Source organism: Lepisma saccharinum, chromosome 22 (genome assembly GCF_977018435.1).
Source record: "Lepisma saccharinum chromosome 22, izLepSacc3.1, whole genome shotgun sequence".
Classification (NCBI taxonomy): Eukaryota; Metazoa; Arthropoda; class Insecta; order Zygentoma; family Lepismatidae; genus Lepisma; species Lepisma saccharinum.
In genome coordinates this window covers 10,460,989-10,478,477 of record NC_139250.1, presented here as the reverse complement: position 1 = coordinate 10,478,477, position 17,489 = coordinate 10,460,989, and the positions used below count along the sequence as shown (strand labels likewise).

The window sequence follows — 17,489 nt, the reverse complement described above, 5'->3', positions numbered from 1 at the left end:
TGCATAGTCGAAAGAAAACAACTTATGTTTACTTGTACATGCACGCTTTCCAAAGCAAATCTTTTCACGACATTCTCAAGGTTTGAGGTTACGATATCAATAATTAAAAGTAAGAAAAATAATTCTTATCTGCCACGAAATGGCAAAATCCAACGTAGTATTGAAATTCGGCACCTTTCTTTGTCTTCTGTGTAGACGCAACTGCGCATTCCAAACTGTACTGCTTGCTTGCTAGTTCGCTCATCACACTGTAGTTTTCAGTGGAAACAAGGCACATGTTACTTGATTTTGTACAGGCATCAGTGAGTGTTTCCAACCTATAGTTTCTATCTACGATTACAAAAACCACAAGTACGGCGAAATTCCCAGCATGGCGAACATTCCTTCTTTTACCCTATCTATCGGCTTTGTACGTGGCGAAGTAATACCTTTTCTTCGGATAACAGATAATTTTCTATCTGGATTCCAATATCCGGGTTATTCGAAATGTCTGAATATCCGAATGTGTGCATTGTCCGGACAGTCTTATCGTTTATCCGTTTTACTGGCTATCCCCATATTCTTTCATTTGTCATGTTCGTATTTCACTGTACGGATTTTCCACAAATCCTTCTTCAAATCTGTTCTATCCGGATCCGGATTATGATTATCTTCGGATATCGGATAATTTGAAATCCTGATTTTGTTGCCATCCATACCCTGAAGACATGCGGGGGATATTGCCGGACCCTGTGGCCGAGTGGTTAGCACATCGCGCTGCGACGCCAAGGGTCCCGGGATCGAATCCCGCTCGGGCTTGGTTGTTTGTGAATGTCCATTCATCAATTTCATCACTCATCCCCATCTTCGCAAATTAGCCAAAAACAAAACGCGACGTAAAATAAATTAAATCAATCAATCAAATCATGCGGGGGATATTGGGCTCTCGGCCGTTTGTGGAGATGATGTGACCAGCACCATGCTCCGGCCGCCTTGACCGCATTGCAGTCCGTATGTAATTCTGATCAAGTACACAGCTAGTGGTGATGACAGCCCAATTAGGAACACACACCTAATAGAGAAAAATTATTTGTTTATTAAATGCTTGAAATCAAGATCTAGTGAAACAATTTGAACACTTCTTTTATGACCCTTCCACCTACTTAGTACGGCCCTGGTTTGAGTTATTTGACAAAATACGCTCCTGAACTTAAAACCAGGGTTGTTAAAGGTACAGGAATTTTACATAAATTCAATTCCGGTCCAGGAAAGAAAATCAACAAGCGTAAATGGTTTCGGGACCGTAAATAACTTTTTTATCTGTAAATTATTTCAATTCGGTCCAGGAACCTTTTTTTTTCGGTTGAATTTAAATACGGTCCAGGAACCCTTTTTCCAACACTTGTGTCGACATCTAGCGGCCACTATAGGTACTACAACTAGTCCTTGTTCTCACTTCTCACTTGTGTTTAGATCAAGAAAAAATTCTGTTTGCAAGTAAATATTTGTCCACGGCAAAACGCCAGACACTCTTTAGAACTTTCACCCATGCCCACCTCTGTGGGTAAAAAAAAAAAAGCATCAGAGGAGAGAAATGTGAAAGCCGAACAGCTGATGACAGGTGCGTCTTTAAAAACGAGAAAAATGAAAGTGCCTAAACGCTTGTCAATTTTTCAGCATTCTCTTGCGATCTGTCCGACTTCCGCACAGAATATTTAAGAGCATACTTTTAAAAGCATGTCACGCTTATCGTTGTTGCTGTTTTTAAAAGAAAAGCGGTGCACTGTCATCCATGGATCTTTCAGATCATGCCCAGTGAAAGTTTAGGCGGGAATTTTTCTCCAAAATATGAAACACTTAATTTATTATACAAAAGCATAATCGTTTATTTTCAGAAAACACAAATAGTACTTTTCTAACGTTTTGAAGCAAAAATCAATGCTTTTTCTTTTATTTACTTCGTTTTTTAAAAAATATCAGGTTTTAAAAATGCAACAGTTTTCAGCTTCACAACATTTGGGTTATTTTTGTAGTATTTATACCATGTTTAAAGCATGTGCAATTATGGTACGAATATCTGTTACCTTAAAGATCCAGCTATCATGCTGGGCTTATTATTTATAATAATTCGAGGCTTGAAGTCAGGCGATCTTGGAGGCCATGAGATTGCTGAATATTTCAACTATCTTATTAAATATGTTCGTTTTAAAGCAACATTCAAAGATTTGGGTTCGTTTTTCGACCTGAAACTTATCATGAAAAAATCTTTTTAATATTCTGTTAACCTGAAAAGTAATTGATTGGATTGGTGTTTTAAGTCTACTTTATGCACAGTAAGGCTAATTGGGACTGTAACAAATTGAAAAGATAAAAAATAGTAAGAAAATATTTTTAAGCATCTTCCTGACTTTTCCTAACAAATTTTATACTAAAATGATACAGCTTCATCATTCTAGTTTTCTGAATTTCTGGTTATGTATAGTTTTATTTCAATCATAGAAATATAGCGTTCCATGACAGAAAAATATTTATAAAAGGGAAACAAAGTATTCCATGATGGAGAAATCTGATACTACAGTACATGGTCTCCTGTACTTGTGAATATCCAGGGTAACATACTTCTATGGAAGTTAATGAAAACACAGGGTAATCAGTGACGTGCACTGAGGAGTAGCTAGTCTAGCAGAGATAGATCAATCAATCTCCCATCTCGAATTATATTCAAATCACAATATTTATTGTCTTGTTAAAGCCACCACAGCTCATATGCAACACCTTCATTTCCACGCACTTCTCGTCCATCGGTGTTCTCCGCGGGCAAAGCAGGCCGGATACCCTAGCTCGCTCTTCTTCAGCCAGGCCAGTTTCCAGGTAGAAACGGCCGGCCCAAGGAAAAGGAAGATTTCTACCCCTACTTCCCTTGCCCCCACGCTTCCCGCTGCAATGGTTGAAATACAGGCTTTCATGTCCCCCAGTCTATCTCCTATAGGACAGATAGGGGATTGGTTTCTCATATTTTTTTTTGTAAATCCTCTAAAGAACACAGAGTAAAATTTTCTGCAGTACTTATGTTCTCTGTATTTACACAACCTTTTACACGTTGTACAATATGTGCGTATGTATAATATGGGATGTAGTTTTATTATTTATAAAATGGGAACGTGTTATGTGCAGACAATAATGTTATGCTTTCTTTCTTTTTTTCTTTTTCAAATATGGAATATATAATGATTAAATTACAAATATGTGCTCTGGCTCTCTCTGACTCTCGTTTTAGTAGTGTTTTATTTAAATATACTAATATATTGGCCTGTAACAGTCATAAATACTGCTGTATTTATTTGGGCAAGAGAACGCGTGTTCATATTGTTGTTGGTTTGGTTTATTTTACTTCGCTTTTCTGCCACATTTGGTTATCGCGAAAATGAGGATTGAGTGATGATATGATGAAATTGGTGAAGGGACCTCATATGAACAATCCAGGTCAGGATTCGAACCCGTGATGAGTGCGCATTCTTGTCCTATGTGTTGCAGTGAATAGTGAAATAATTTGGAATGAAAAATGTATCTCAGAACTCAAAAAGTCAAATGAATATCATTGAAGAAACTACAAAGTGTGTTGTGTTTTGTTTCCTGTCACCAAATCAAACAAGCGCAGGGGAGTGGTTATCACAGCGCGCTACGACACCAGGCGTTCCGGGTTCGAACCCCGACCCGGGCATGGGCGTTCCCTGTGCTCGTCCCTTCATCAGTTTCATCGTATCATCTTCACAATTAACCAAATGTGACAAAAAAGCGACGCTAAGTAACAAAAATGAAATCAAATCATTGATTGATTGCTCAAATTGGTTTATTTTACTTCGCTTTTCCGCCACCTTTGGTACAACAAAATAAATGAAGGAACACACACAAAGAACACAAATGGCCAATCCGAGATTCGAACCCAGGATCTCTGGCTTAGAGTCAAATCAAATAGTTTTTTTATTTTCGAATGTAGGTGGAGGTTACGTGTACTTTTTTCTAGTACTCATTCATAATTTTGCAATCTTTTCCTGTTATTGACATTCTTCTTTTTTGAAGGAATACTGGCCCTAAAGGGAGGAGGGGTGTGACTCACACCAACCCCCCCCCCCCTTGAGCACGCCACTGACTGCTACCCTAAGTGTCGACGTCACCGCACGTCACTGAGGGTAATATTTGAAGGTGGATGAGCACCCCCCCCCCCTTTTTGTCTTTGAGAGAAGTTACATGAATTTTTACCCATAGGAAATTTTCCAATATCATACATGAAAACCATAATGAATAAATACATTATGACAGGAAATTACTGTTAATATAATGGAAACGGTAATTATGCTTTTCTGCTTACATAATCCACACACACAATATTTTATATATGTAAGAAGAATATAGAATATTTTATATATATATATATATATATATATATATATATAAGATGCAGAGAGTGCCTTGCTCTATCCCCCACAACCAAAGTCTGCTACTATGTATACATAAGCGTTTTTGTTCCAAGAGCCAGAATAGAATAGAAAAGAGGCCCGGATATTGATGACCTAAAAAAAATTACTAAAATTTTGTCTTTATTTCAATGTATGACAGTTAGTACGGCATAGCTCTTATTTCTGTAACGTTAGAACTGAAATGCCAAGGTGTATGTGAATGTTAAGGATAAAAATCTGTAATATTCTTCACTTATTCAAAAAAAAGCACAATAAAATTCACATTTTTATAATCAGAGGTTCATATTTAGTATTTTAAAGCTTGAGCAATGCATACTACATACGGAAAAAATGGCGTCATCAAAATCCAGGCCCTTATCATTTACTACAGACATAAGATATTTTATGAAATAGTTAATTGGATATATTAATTTATTTGGTCAATTTTCAGTTGATTTTAATATATTGCCCTTTTATTTTACAGATGGCGCTTGATGTATTGGAATGGAATCACGATGAGGTGCGGTTTGTGATGGAAGGGAAACTTAACTACACACAACCTACAGACAGTAACTGGAGGAAGGGGAAGACTATAAAATTAAACCAAGTCAATGCCTTACTTGTTACTTATGGAAAAGTAAGTATTACTTCTGAATCATCCGTAATGAGAATAACCAACAGTGTGAAAGTAAAATTTCTCTCTCATTCAATGAAATGTTATAAAAGGATTGAAAGAAATGTGTTGAAATGGAAGCAACACTGTCCTAGGTCTTAGAGAAATGTGTTAGTTTTTACTCTAGACATGCATTATAGATTTCCATATTGAGATTTCATGATCGTGTTGAATCTTCAAGAGGAAGAAACTGAGTGTCAAAGAACAGCATGGGCTGTAGCCTGAAGATACTGTGGTATGGGCTAAAATATTTTCCAGTGGCACACCCAGAAATCTGTAGGGACAAATTTTATGTGACTTTTTTTTTTGGCTTGCTTTCCCAAATGATTGGCTATAATGCTGCTGTCAACTGATCATTTTTTTCTTATTTTCAATACATCTTTTTAAGATTCTGCAGTTAATGTCATCACCTTTTAAGGTATTCCTGGATTTGAAACCCAGTAGTTGCACATCGTGACTCGGAACCCACTTTAAATTGTTGGTTCAGTCCTGATTAGCCTTTCTGTGCATAAAGTGGACTTCAAACACACCTCAAACCTAACCAAATTCACTTTAATTGTTGGTTCAGTCCTGATCAGCCTTTCTGTGCATAAAGCAGACCTGAAACAAAAACTGAAAAGTTAAGATTCTGCCATGGTTTCATTTATGGTTTGTATTTATAGAATATTTGTAACATTCTCCCCCCAATAATTCATAAATTCCTAACTTAATTCAGTTTAGTGAAAACATTATTCAGTGTTAAACGAAGCAGCACTTGTCCTTGAGGTTTAACATTACACAAGTGTAACATCCTTCTTTTAACCTAAAAATGAAAAAAAACAACTGAAGTACTAGCCTCATTTATCTTTACCATTTAATATGTAGTTCTACAACCTCCTACAGAACTTGGTAAAATATTGTGGAAAAAATTACGATATATAATAATAATAATAATAATAACCCATTGGGCAATGGCCCCTGAGGGCCAAGGCCTAGCTGCTGTCTTCTTGACTTTTTTCCACCAAGGTTAAGTATTAATAATGAAGAACGGGTACGATATACTATATTTTTCTTTATTGCTTCTCAAAATATTGAGTGGACTATAGTCTAATGAGGTTAGGTGGTTTCGCTACCTATAGAGGGGGTTACTATCAAATTAGGATTTCTTCTAGCTTTCTCTTCCATGCTCTTTTTGTGTATCCGAATGTTTACATTTGAACCAACTGTGTGACCATAAAAGAGGACGACACTAAATACAGTTTCTTGTGGAATATTTCGCATTGTGAAAACACAGACACTGTACTTGCAGCTTATGAACATAAAGATACAATCTAATTAAATGCGATAATTTTTATGTCTATACATTTACCAATGAAGAGAAATTAACAAGGTTTAAGGTTAACATACTACTGTCACCTTCAATCCTTTTAATTTTATTGCTATTTCTCTGTTCCTTGACCCGTCCCTCTCGTCGAGAAGAAGTTCTTCTTACCGAACTTCGTATTGGACACACCCGTCTAACACATGGTCACTTACTGCAAAGGCTGGATTCTCTGATGTGTCATGTTTGTAATGTTGTTTGGGCATATTCTTGTTGAATGTTCTGATCTTGCTTTCCTCTGACAGACTTTTAATCTTGCCAGTCGTTTGTCATCCCTGTTAGGCGACAACGTTGTTTTATCATGTGTTTTTATCTTTTTGAGAAGAGATGGTTTCTTCCACCATCTGTGAGGAAACGTTTAGTACATTCTGACTTTTTAATATGTTGTGTTTGTCTTGTGTGGGTCCCTTTACAACCCTGCACCTTTAATTTCTCAAGGGCCATTTTGCACCCCTTGTTTTAATTTTTTTAATGTCAGAATTTTAGGTACGGGGACATTTCCCCGAATATATTAAAGGTTGCATAATGGCCTCAAGTGCCAACTCACCCAAAAATTTGAATACATTCATTCATTATGATACAGGGGTGTAAATATCCTTCTTAATTCAGTGGATATTGCTTGTCCACTGTAAAACGAAGTCATTGAAAAAAAATACACATTGCTTGTGAGAAAATCTATTGATTGTTCAAAGGGCAACTGAGCAGGAATCTTGCACATAGGAATACAGTGCATGTGCATGGACGTCCACAGGATTTTTCCCAGGGAGAGGCAAGGGAGGTATTTTTTTCCAGGGGGGGCAAAGAAGGCACATTTTCCCCAAAAATAGTGTTGTTCCCTAAAAAAAAATGCTTAAATTTGAATTTATGGTGTTCATGCAATAATTAACACATATTATTGTGGCTAAAATGATATTATGTGTGAAATACATAATTTTTGGTTGACTTTCATTTTCCCGGGGGATGGCATGCTCCCCCCCCCCTTTCTGGACGTCCATGAGCGTGTGATAAAGCCACACCACTCAATGTGGCTGCTTTATTGAAGTTGTGGGACCTTATTATGAGCTGTACAGTGACGACCAATATATTCATGGACAGTGATGAATTCAGGGGGTGGCCCGAGGTAAAATCCCCTATGGAAATATTCTATTGTTGTAACAAATTTCAACCTCTTGCAGCAATTTTAACAGTTAGTCAGTCAACAGTTTGTTGTGGAATGCTGTGACGTACTTGTAAGGTCTTATCGAAATTTACACTTATTTTAATTTAATTACGTATTAGAGATAATGGGCAATTTAAAAATATTATTATTATTAATATTATTAGTATTATAATTTTGTGCCTATTTCTCAGAAGTTTGGTTTTGTTTACAAGAATGAATGAAGGTATGTGAATGTAACCACTTTTACAAAAAATCAGATTTTCTAATTTGTGTTGTTTATACATCAAAATTGTAATTTCAACATATATATAATAATTTATGTAACAATGTAACTTATTAATTCCATTCAATTCTAATTCCAGCCTACATCTGCGTATCATCCGGAGATTTCCGACGAAGAACTTCTGTTCCCTAAAAAGACCGGTATTCGTGAGGCCACATTGTTGCTAGTCAAAGAAAAGGGTGGCCGATATTCTTTGCTCAGGGTAAGGATATTAAATATGCACTTGCATTTGCTATTTTCACTCTTTATGTATGATCCTAATCAGAACTTGGTAGCTTGTCTCAAATGAAAAAATATATATTTTTCATGCATGGAGATGTGCTGAAATTTGGCATGCTATCCCCCCCTCCCTCAGAATTCACATTGTGCATTTTAATGCATCATAGATGCATGATTCAGTATATCCACTAGTGCTTTCACCAGATCAAATCATGATCATTGGTGTTGGGAGGGGAGGTTCTTGCTGCATTTGGAAATTGGTATATTAATTTTAAATTACAAAAATGCAGTGAACATATTATGTAGGTAATAATCAATAACAGAAATAAAGTTAATTAGCATTCCAAAACAAAAACAAAAATAGTTAGCTCAAAGAATTGAGTGCAAAATTCAGGAACCAGGTCAGAAATCCATATTTTTGTTAAAAAAAAAAAAAAAGGTAAAGTGCTCACCTGTGCATAGCACCACACCATGAAGGCGTATAGGGGGTGTGGGGGTAACGCCCCACACTTTCTTGAATGCTACATAATCCAAAGAATAAATGCTTGTATGAGTTTTCAAAGTTGCAGAAACAACATCTTATGTAAGATTAATAACAAAATAGAAGAACCATGCATTTCAATATATAAGGGTTGCCCAAATGAAAGTGAGACTCTTGTTGTTTCTTTTCTGTAATGATTTATTGGTTGGAATATATGAACATACAGGTAGTAAAAGTGATCCATGGGTGACATATCCTCTACACATAGTCACCTTGTCTGTTCAAGCAAGCATTCCAGTGCATCACAAGGGTATGGATACCCTGAGCGAAGAACGTCCATGGTTGACTGCGGAACCAATCTTCCCTCTTAGTGGCCCGAATATGTGGTAATCGCAGGGCAAGAGATCGGGACTGTAGGGAGGATGGTCGAGGAGAATGGTGTGAACAGTTCCCTTGCTCAGTGACAATGTTTCTGCAATCTCTCGGGTGGTGATTCGGCGATTCTCCCTTACAAAGTTGTCTACGGCTGCAGTTGATTCCTCGGTGATGGCTAAGTGTGCTTGACCATGTCTAGGCATGTTCTCAGTGGGCACACATCAGTCACGAAATTCACCACACCATCTGAACACTGTGCTGCATGACAGACATGCATTCCCATACACATTTTTCATACGATGAAAAATTTCGGCTCCACTAACACCTTCTGCCTTCAAAAATGGAATAACAGCTCGCTGGGCCTGTTTGGACGAGTCCATGTTGTGAACATGCTTCTGCACATTTAAACAACACACTGTGCCGTCAGACCATACCAGGTATGCTTTCTTACATACAATGCCACCTACCAGAGCAAACACAAAGCTACAACACTACAACAGAAGTCTTAGATTCATTTGGCAACCTTATATTAATGTTGTGAAGTGTATGAAAGAAAAAAAAAGTAAAACAGCCTGCTGTTGTATTGAGTAGAAGAGGCCCACAGTTATAATCAGGGTGCGAAATCATTGAAAACTGGTGGGGGGAGAAAGTTCTTCATCTTCAAACCACCTCCCCCACAAACATATGAGTATATTATACGATATTTGTAACGTTAATAAAAGTAAAAATAAATTACTCAATTAAACATATATTATTATTAATACTATTATTATTCATTACATAAAGGAAATTAATTTGTTACTTTTATACATAGATATTGCAAAGAAGCTAATTTTTTACCAACCGGTTAATGATGTTAATAAATAATGAAATACTTAAAGTGGTTTTATTATGTGTAAGTTTTTGTTTAGTTTGTGCTTTATGTTAATATAAATCAATTAATTTCATAGTTATTATTGTTTTGCATTCTTGTTTTACTTTTATTGTGCGTATTGATGTAAATTTGTTAACGATCTCTTGAGAGATAATGCATTCAATACTCACAACTGCACTAATTTGTGTGTGTTTTCGATATTATTCTTAGTAAAGCATATTTGAAATTAAAAGTAATTGCTTATCTTTTGCTTGTTATAACAAAAACTCTCCCCCCCCCCCCAGAAATGTTTGGTGGGGGGATTTTTCAGGCCAAGATTGTTGGTGGGGGGATTTTGCACCCTGGTTATAATAACATATAGTTGTTATGTTTAATAATAATAATTTTGATATGAACAGCCAAACCCCCCTACAAAAATGTCTGGCAATGCCCATGATCTTGATGTTAGGTGCATTTAGTTTGTACAGCTGGTGCAACTGTTGCATGAAAATGACATTGCTTGTTTTGAAACTTATAATTCTTAATATGTGTTGTATGCAGTAACAGGGCACTAGTACGGTATATCAAATTGCAAAGAATGTCTACTATATTTAGGGTCTCCTTGATGGTACAGTAGTAGTGTCGTCACCTTGTAATCAAGGTTCAATACCCAATGGAGGTACATAGTGGTTCGAAACCCAGCTTTAAACTGTAGGTCCAGTCCCGATTAGCCTTTCCGTGGATAAAATGGACTTAAAACATCAACTCGAACTCAAGTCTAATATATCTGTTTTGAGCATGATTTAAGACATCAAAATGTGAGAAAGTATGATTTGCAGGAGATATTTTAAAATGTCATCATGGTCACCAATTTTTTTATAATAAACTTTAAAATCCATATTTTTTTTAAGTGTAACCTGTACTTGTTTCAGCAAGATTTTAGTACATTTTGTGATATTTTTTCTTTAGCAGTCTGATGCATGTTGATGAATTTTGCAAAGGGGACTCTGTCTCATGAATAAGCACATTGATATTCTAATCTGTGAAAATTTATTTCTGTTTAGAATTTCTTGAAGAGCATTTATGAGAACAATATACCATAAGGATCACATTTTGTTTGCTTTTCTCTAGTTGTTTGTAATAGTTTCATGGTGCCATAAAAATATCCAGACCATTGGTCTACAAAGATTCTCCTCATTAGTATAAGATGATTTCTAAACAGATTTAATTATACCGGGTGGTCTAAAAGTCCCGGAACGGTCACATATCGTGAGAAATACACATCGAATCAGAAAACGAAAAAATACATGTTTAATAAGTGAAAGAAAGCTATTCAATATCATCACACTTGATTCCCACCCCTGGCCCCTGGGGGTGGGGCAGGTGGCAACTGTAAAATTTTAAATGGAAACCCCCATTTTGTATTGTAGAACTGGAAAGAGGACTTCATTCAGAGTCCAACGAGCTATCAACCAACCTCCTAGCTCAATTAGGAACGGAGATATGGTGATTTTAAATTTTCACCAAAAAAGTTAAAATTTCATAAAACCCTCCAAAAATCAAAGGGACTCTCTGCCCCTGATTGAGCTAGAGTGAAAGCGATTGCAGATTCGGAATGTGCACGTCAAGACCTTTCAATAGAGTATATGGAAGGGGGTGGGGTGGGGAATCAAGTGTGATATCATTGAATAGCTTTCTTTCAATTATTAAACACGTATTTTTTCGTTTTCTGATTCGATGTGTATTTCACACGATATGTGACCGTTCTGGGACTTTTGGACCACCCGGAATGTAATGATCAATGCAAGAAATAGGGGACATTTTTGATGAGTCATTGTTGAGATGTTACTTTGAACAAAATAAGGTGATTCCATGACCTAGTAGTGTGCTTGGAAAAGGAGTTTTGACTTGATATACAGTTAGAACTATCAATACACCCCCCACCTTTCTGAGCAGCATGCCAAGGATTTTTGTAAGGGGTGGGTATGTTAGCCTTTATTTGGTCATTTTCTGCATTTGAGGTTCTTTGCTTGGGAGAATTCTATGCCAAAAGATGGGGGAGGGGTATGATTATCTCACACTGGCCTCTCCACACCCATTTCTAGAAACTAAAGTTTCTTGTAAGTAAACATGTTCACAGACATATTTTCCCAAAATATGTGCAGGAATACTTTACGAGAATTTACATATTAGGTTGGAGATATGATTTAAAATATACACATTATTTTCCGGAAGGTGTGTTGTCTGAACTAACAATATTTATTTATATGTATACAAATCCTGTTTATTTGTATGTGAGCTGTGAATACAACACAAGAAGATAGATAGATAGTTTTATTCACCTTCAGAATGATTACATTCATGGTTTCGTCATGGTTGTCATTGGATAACATTTCACTAGAAATATTTACTTATGGATTAAAATTATGTATAAAGTATACTAAATTGATATAATTAATCCCCTATGGGATGAATTTCAATTCAATACATAATACAATACAATATCTACATACAATACATGGAATGAAACATAATACAATACAATGATAAAATAGTTACAGAAAATTATTGAGTGAATGCAGAATACATATAATAACAAAGATATAGTAAATTTGTAAATATAGAAAAGATGTGTACACTTAAATGTATATATATTTGTTACATATCAAAAAATTCATCCACTTTGTAATACATATTCTCAAAGAGAAATTCCTTGACATGATTTCAAAATGTTTTTTTTCTTCATTTTATTGAATACATTGGGTAATTTATTGTATAGTTTTAATCCTGTGTGGTCAATAGTATTTTTTGTTAACTGTAATCTTACGATCTTTAAATGAAAGTTGTTTGCTGTTCTTGTGTTGTGTTCATGGAAGTTGTAATTTTGATTAAATAAGTGTGCATGCTCCTGTATGAATGAAAACTGTTTCTAAAATATATAAGCAAGGCACTGGTAGTATAGGAATATAGGAATTCAGTATTGACTCTTATGCTTGGGAACTTTGCTGTCTCTTAAAAACATTCTAACATATTAAAGATCTGAATGTGAAGAAGGTAACATATGGTTGGCAGCAATATTACCAAAAAAATATATATATAGTGCATTCTTGATTGCAGTTTGTTTTCAAAAATTACTTTGAAGTAAAACCTCTTTTTCTAATTCTAGGAACCATTGTTTCTGGATAAATGCATTGTATGTTGTGAGCCAGAATGGGATGACTGCTTCGAAGTACAAGAATTCACAACAAAGGATACCTACATTTTGAAGGTAAGTATGGGGTGTTTGGTAAGTGCAGCATAAGTTCCTCAAGGTGGTAATGATTTTTCTGCACTACCACAATCCATATTTACTGTTATTTTGTATTGTTTATATAATGTGTTATTTTCATTTGCTGCTGTTAATAAGACCATAGGCATAGCTGTGGGGTGTGCCTAGGCACACCCTAATGGGCTGATTTATCAAAGAGAATTAAAGACAGATATTTCAATAAGAGAGAAAATAAGCGGCAGTTTGTAAGAAGTTGAAAATGTCATTACTTGGTACAAACATGTGCATTATCGCTGATGAAACGAGTGTCTATAGTTTTTCGATTTTTTGATGTCATTGGAGAAATAAGATATTTACTGCATTCTACTCTGTACTACAGCGCCTTTCTTCTATACCTGTCACAAGCTGCACGTGTGAGAGAGAGCTTTCTCCAAGCTTACCCAAGTTAAAACTAAATTAAGAGCAACTCAGATGCAGGATAGATTGGAAGCCCTGCTCTTGCTATTTGTGGAACAGGAAAAAGCTTCGTCTATTGATGTAAATGAAGTTATTGATGAGTTTAAGAACATTGTACCTTTTGACAGACGTCTCTTGTTATAGATGACTTGTATTTTGATGTATTTGTTTGTAACATTTATGAACATTTTGCGTGTGTCTAATTTCTACGAAATTTGATTTTTTCTACTACATATATTCAGAAATTTTCAACACTGTCATTTAGTGAATTTATATACCTTTACAAACATCAGTGGAGTTAAAGAGCCAATTGATTGTGTTGCAAAATATGCTATTAAAAAGGTACAAGACCTCATTTTTTTTCTTTGTGCACACCCAAATATAAAGTTCTAGCTACGCCTATGAATAAGACGGGGGGTTGCGAAGGTGTGCTTGTGCACCCCTTCATTTTCTTCTGCATCCCTTTTAAAACCTATAGGGTGTTTCAGCTGATTTGCCCCGATTCCAATCTTCATTAAAAAAATTAGTACAACAGATACAAACTTACACAAGGTACCGTTGGAAAGGGGAAAGTTCAAAGTTTATTTTAGTATGTTTTCCATGCAAGATTCAAATACGTACTGCAATCATTGTGAGAGACAGGAAAGCAGAAACGCCTGACTTGGCGCATGAATTCTCAGATCTTGAGGAAGACAATTCTATGCTGAAGATTTTATGAGTAAGTGACGAGGCTTATTTTCATCTCGCTGGGAAAGTGTATAAACAAAACATTCAATTTTGGACTACCGAGAACCCATATCAGGCCCGTAGCTAGAGGGGGGCAGGGGGGGCAACTACCCCCCCCCCCACCTGAGAGCCTGCTTTGCCCCCCTTGTGAAAAATACAGAACACATTCCTACCTAGAATTCTCACTATTCTTTACAATTATATCATGTGTTACTCTGGCAACATAACAAAGACACTCGTTGATTTTGTGATTTATTAAGGTGTATGGGATTCCGTATAATGTATCAGGATTGAGGGGGGGAAATTCCAGATTCGGATTTCAGGAAATGATTTCTCAATTTTCAGTATCCAGAACATGTGACATTTTGAGTAGTCTTGTATGAAAAGTGTCTAATGTGTTGCTATGAACTTGGAACTGCTTAAAGTTTTGTTTCCCCAAGTCTACCTTTTGGTAATAGTGATTCATGTGGTAGAGAGAGGAGTGGATGTTTGATTTTTGTTACTTAGTGTTCCTTTTCTGCCATTTCTAGCTTATCTTTATGATTAGCCAAAAAGTGAAGTAAAATTAGCCAAATCAATCAATCTCTCAAAGCATAAGAACATCTGCGCATAAGATGCAGATACTAATTTTTTTTTTAAAGGAAAGAGAGTGCATCTTATGCCCCAGCAAATACGGTAATTAATTTTCCTTATTTTACTCTGAAGGAAGCACAAGAAAAGAAGGGGCACGTATCTTGAGAAAGCACTGATGGCAATCATTCACTACGAAAATCTCAGTCAGGCTAAAGGATGATAATTTAAGTTGTAGAAATATGCATACACGTATATTTATTTTGACCTTTTTTGAGATTATACCATGAAATATTTTTCCCTTTGTAAATAAAACTTTGACATTCATGAATTAAGTGATGGTAATCAGCACATATCTAATTCACACTTATATTTACAGGCTGATGACAATCAAAGAACACATTTATGGTTCCGTCAACTTCAATATCATACACAAGGCCTTGGAGCATGGAGAAGGAGAAGAAATGCCTTAGCGAATATTATGATTAATGGAATGGCAAGGAACTAATTAATTTTAGGCTATTTCAGGCAGGATCACTGTTCATTGTTGGGTAAACGTTTATTAGCAATAGTTTTACTTAAATATACCATGTTTATTTAGTAAATTGCAGAATGAAAATTAAATGGCTAAGTTTTAGAAAATATAAAATTATATAGTAATTTTTTATAAAAGTGACTATCCTAATCTACACCAAAGCATTTATGTGTGTGTATAAAACACAGACATGCCAATTTTTAGCCAACTAAATTTACATAGAGATACATTCTTCACTTGCGTTGACTCATCATAACATTCATTCATCAGAAAATATTTCAATTGCTATATTGTTTTTTTTCTTACCAATGACATTTTCATGTTTGTGTACAAAACACATTATTTATCATCATCTGAAGGAATAGAAACTTGATTTTAGTATTTGACCTGCATCCTGTAAAACTACAATATACTAATGGGGTAGAAAATAAATAATTATTTGCTAAATTTGACTCAGAAGTGCAGGAAACTAGTTAGTTACAAAAATAATCACCCATATTTAATAAATCTTGCACTGCTTTATTAAATATATATTCCTATTATTTTTCTTTGAAATGTTGTCATATATCCTCATTAAGAGCTTTATTACTATGAAATAATCATTACATTATGAATGTAACTCTTTAATACATGTGCATTTATTGACAGTGATAAATCTGACTGAAATATGCCTAATATAAATACTATGTTCCTTGCTGTAACATATGTCTAAGCTTACTGTGATATTAGTGTATGCATTCAGCCTTAAAATGAAAATCATAAAAATAATGTACATCTGTCAAATAATCAATATATATGTATAATGTCCTTCAGTTCATGTTCATGTCTGTACAAAGAAAATATATACATAGAGTTGTCTTTAATAGCTTTGTTAACTATAGAATTGTATTTTAACAGAATTGTACATCAGTATGTAATATTAACAAAAGTGTTAGAAACCAGGATGTTCACCTGTGAGTGAAATATTGCATTTGTAGAAAAGTATAAAAATATATATTTTTGTGTACGCAAGAAGCTCTGTACACAGTGTGCTGGTACAGAATATATTTATTGAAATACATATGTTCTGATGTACAGTACATAGTATGATTATGTACTTTTTCTTGTTATCAGTTACCAATTTGTAAGATAGACAGAAATTTATCAATGGGATGTACAGTTACCTAGAAAAATATAAATAAACAAAGTTTATATATTTGTTTATTTTGAATTTCCTTGTATATCATCTCTGTTAAATGGTATATTTAAATCATTTTCACATTCTGCACTCTCCAGAATAGAACAAAATTAATTTAGTCTGTGCCCCCCCTCCCTAGAATTGGCATTGTTCATTTCAAGTTACAAAAGAACAGAAAGCTTGTTATTGTAAAGGTAAAAAAAAAAAAAAAAAGGTGAAGTGTTCCCCTGTGCATAGCACCACGCCATGAAGGCGTATAGCGGTGTGTGGGGGTAAGGCCCCACACTTTCTTGATCCGGTCGTGAGTGGGGGTGATGTGATCAGCATCACGCCCCTGACCGCCTTTTACCCCAGGGTTTCCCCCAGGTACCCATGTTATTCGACGCTGGGTAGGCACCGGGGCCGCTTCCGTTAATAACATAAATATTGTTCAGTTAGTTTAATGTTAAAATGGAATAACCAAAGTAAAAATTGTGTTAGAGCGAACAAATGAATGAAAATGCAGAAACCAGTTTAGCATAATTCTAGCTTTTAATCCAAAGAAGGGATGGTTCTGCAGATTACAAAAAATTCAAAAAAATTGTGGTTTATTGGAGAGGTTGCACAATATAAATTTTATGACTAAATTTTCTCCTTGCTTTCAAAGCCCTTTCTTGAACACTGTGTGTAAAAGTGGATTAACAAAATAAAATAGCTAAGAATTTCAGTACAAGTCTTAGATGGACAGGCCATGTGGCACGAACGGGAGAGGAAAGAAGAGTTTACCAGATTCTTGTTGGGAAAGTTGATGGTAAGAGACCTGTAGAAAAGCCAATACGAAGATGGAGGAATAACGTTGATATGGTCCTAAAGGAAATCTGTACGGATGGAAAAGATTGGATTGATCTTACCCAGGATAGGGGCAGATGGAAGGCTTGT

The 17,489-nt window shown here is 35.4% G+C and overlaps 1 protein-coding gene across 1 annotated transcript in view; it reads left to right on the top strand.

The window, feature by feature from the left end:
• The window catches only part of RhoGEF64C (Rho guanine nucleotide exchange factor at 64C), a 383,518-nt gene extending 366,938 nt beyond the window's left edge, over window positions 1-16,580 (top strand). Inside the window, exons 10-13 of the mRNA XM_083143975.1 lie at window positions 4,921-5,073; window positions 7,991-8,113; window positions 13,006-13,107; window positions 15,239-16,580. Coding sequence (XP_083000101.1) covers window positions 4,921-5,073; window positions 7,991-8,113; window positions 13,006-13,107; window positions 15,239-15,367 — 507 coding nt within the window. The 3' untranslated portion in view covers window positions 15,368-16,580. The remainder of the gene's footprint in view (window positions 1-4,920; window positions 5,074-7,990; window positions 8,114-13,005; window positions 13,108-15,238) is intronic.
• Window positions 16,581-17,489: the final 909 nt, after the last annotated feature.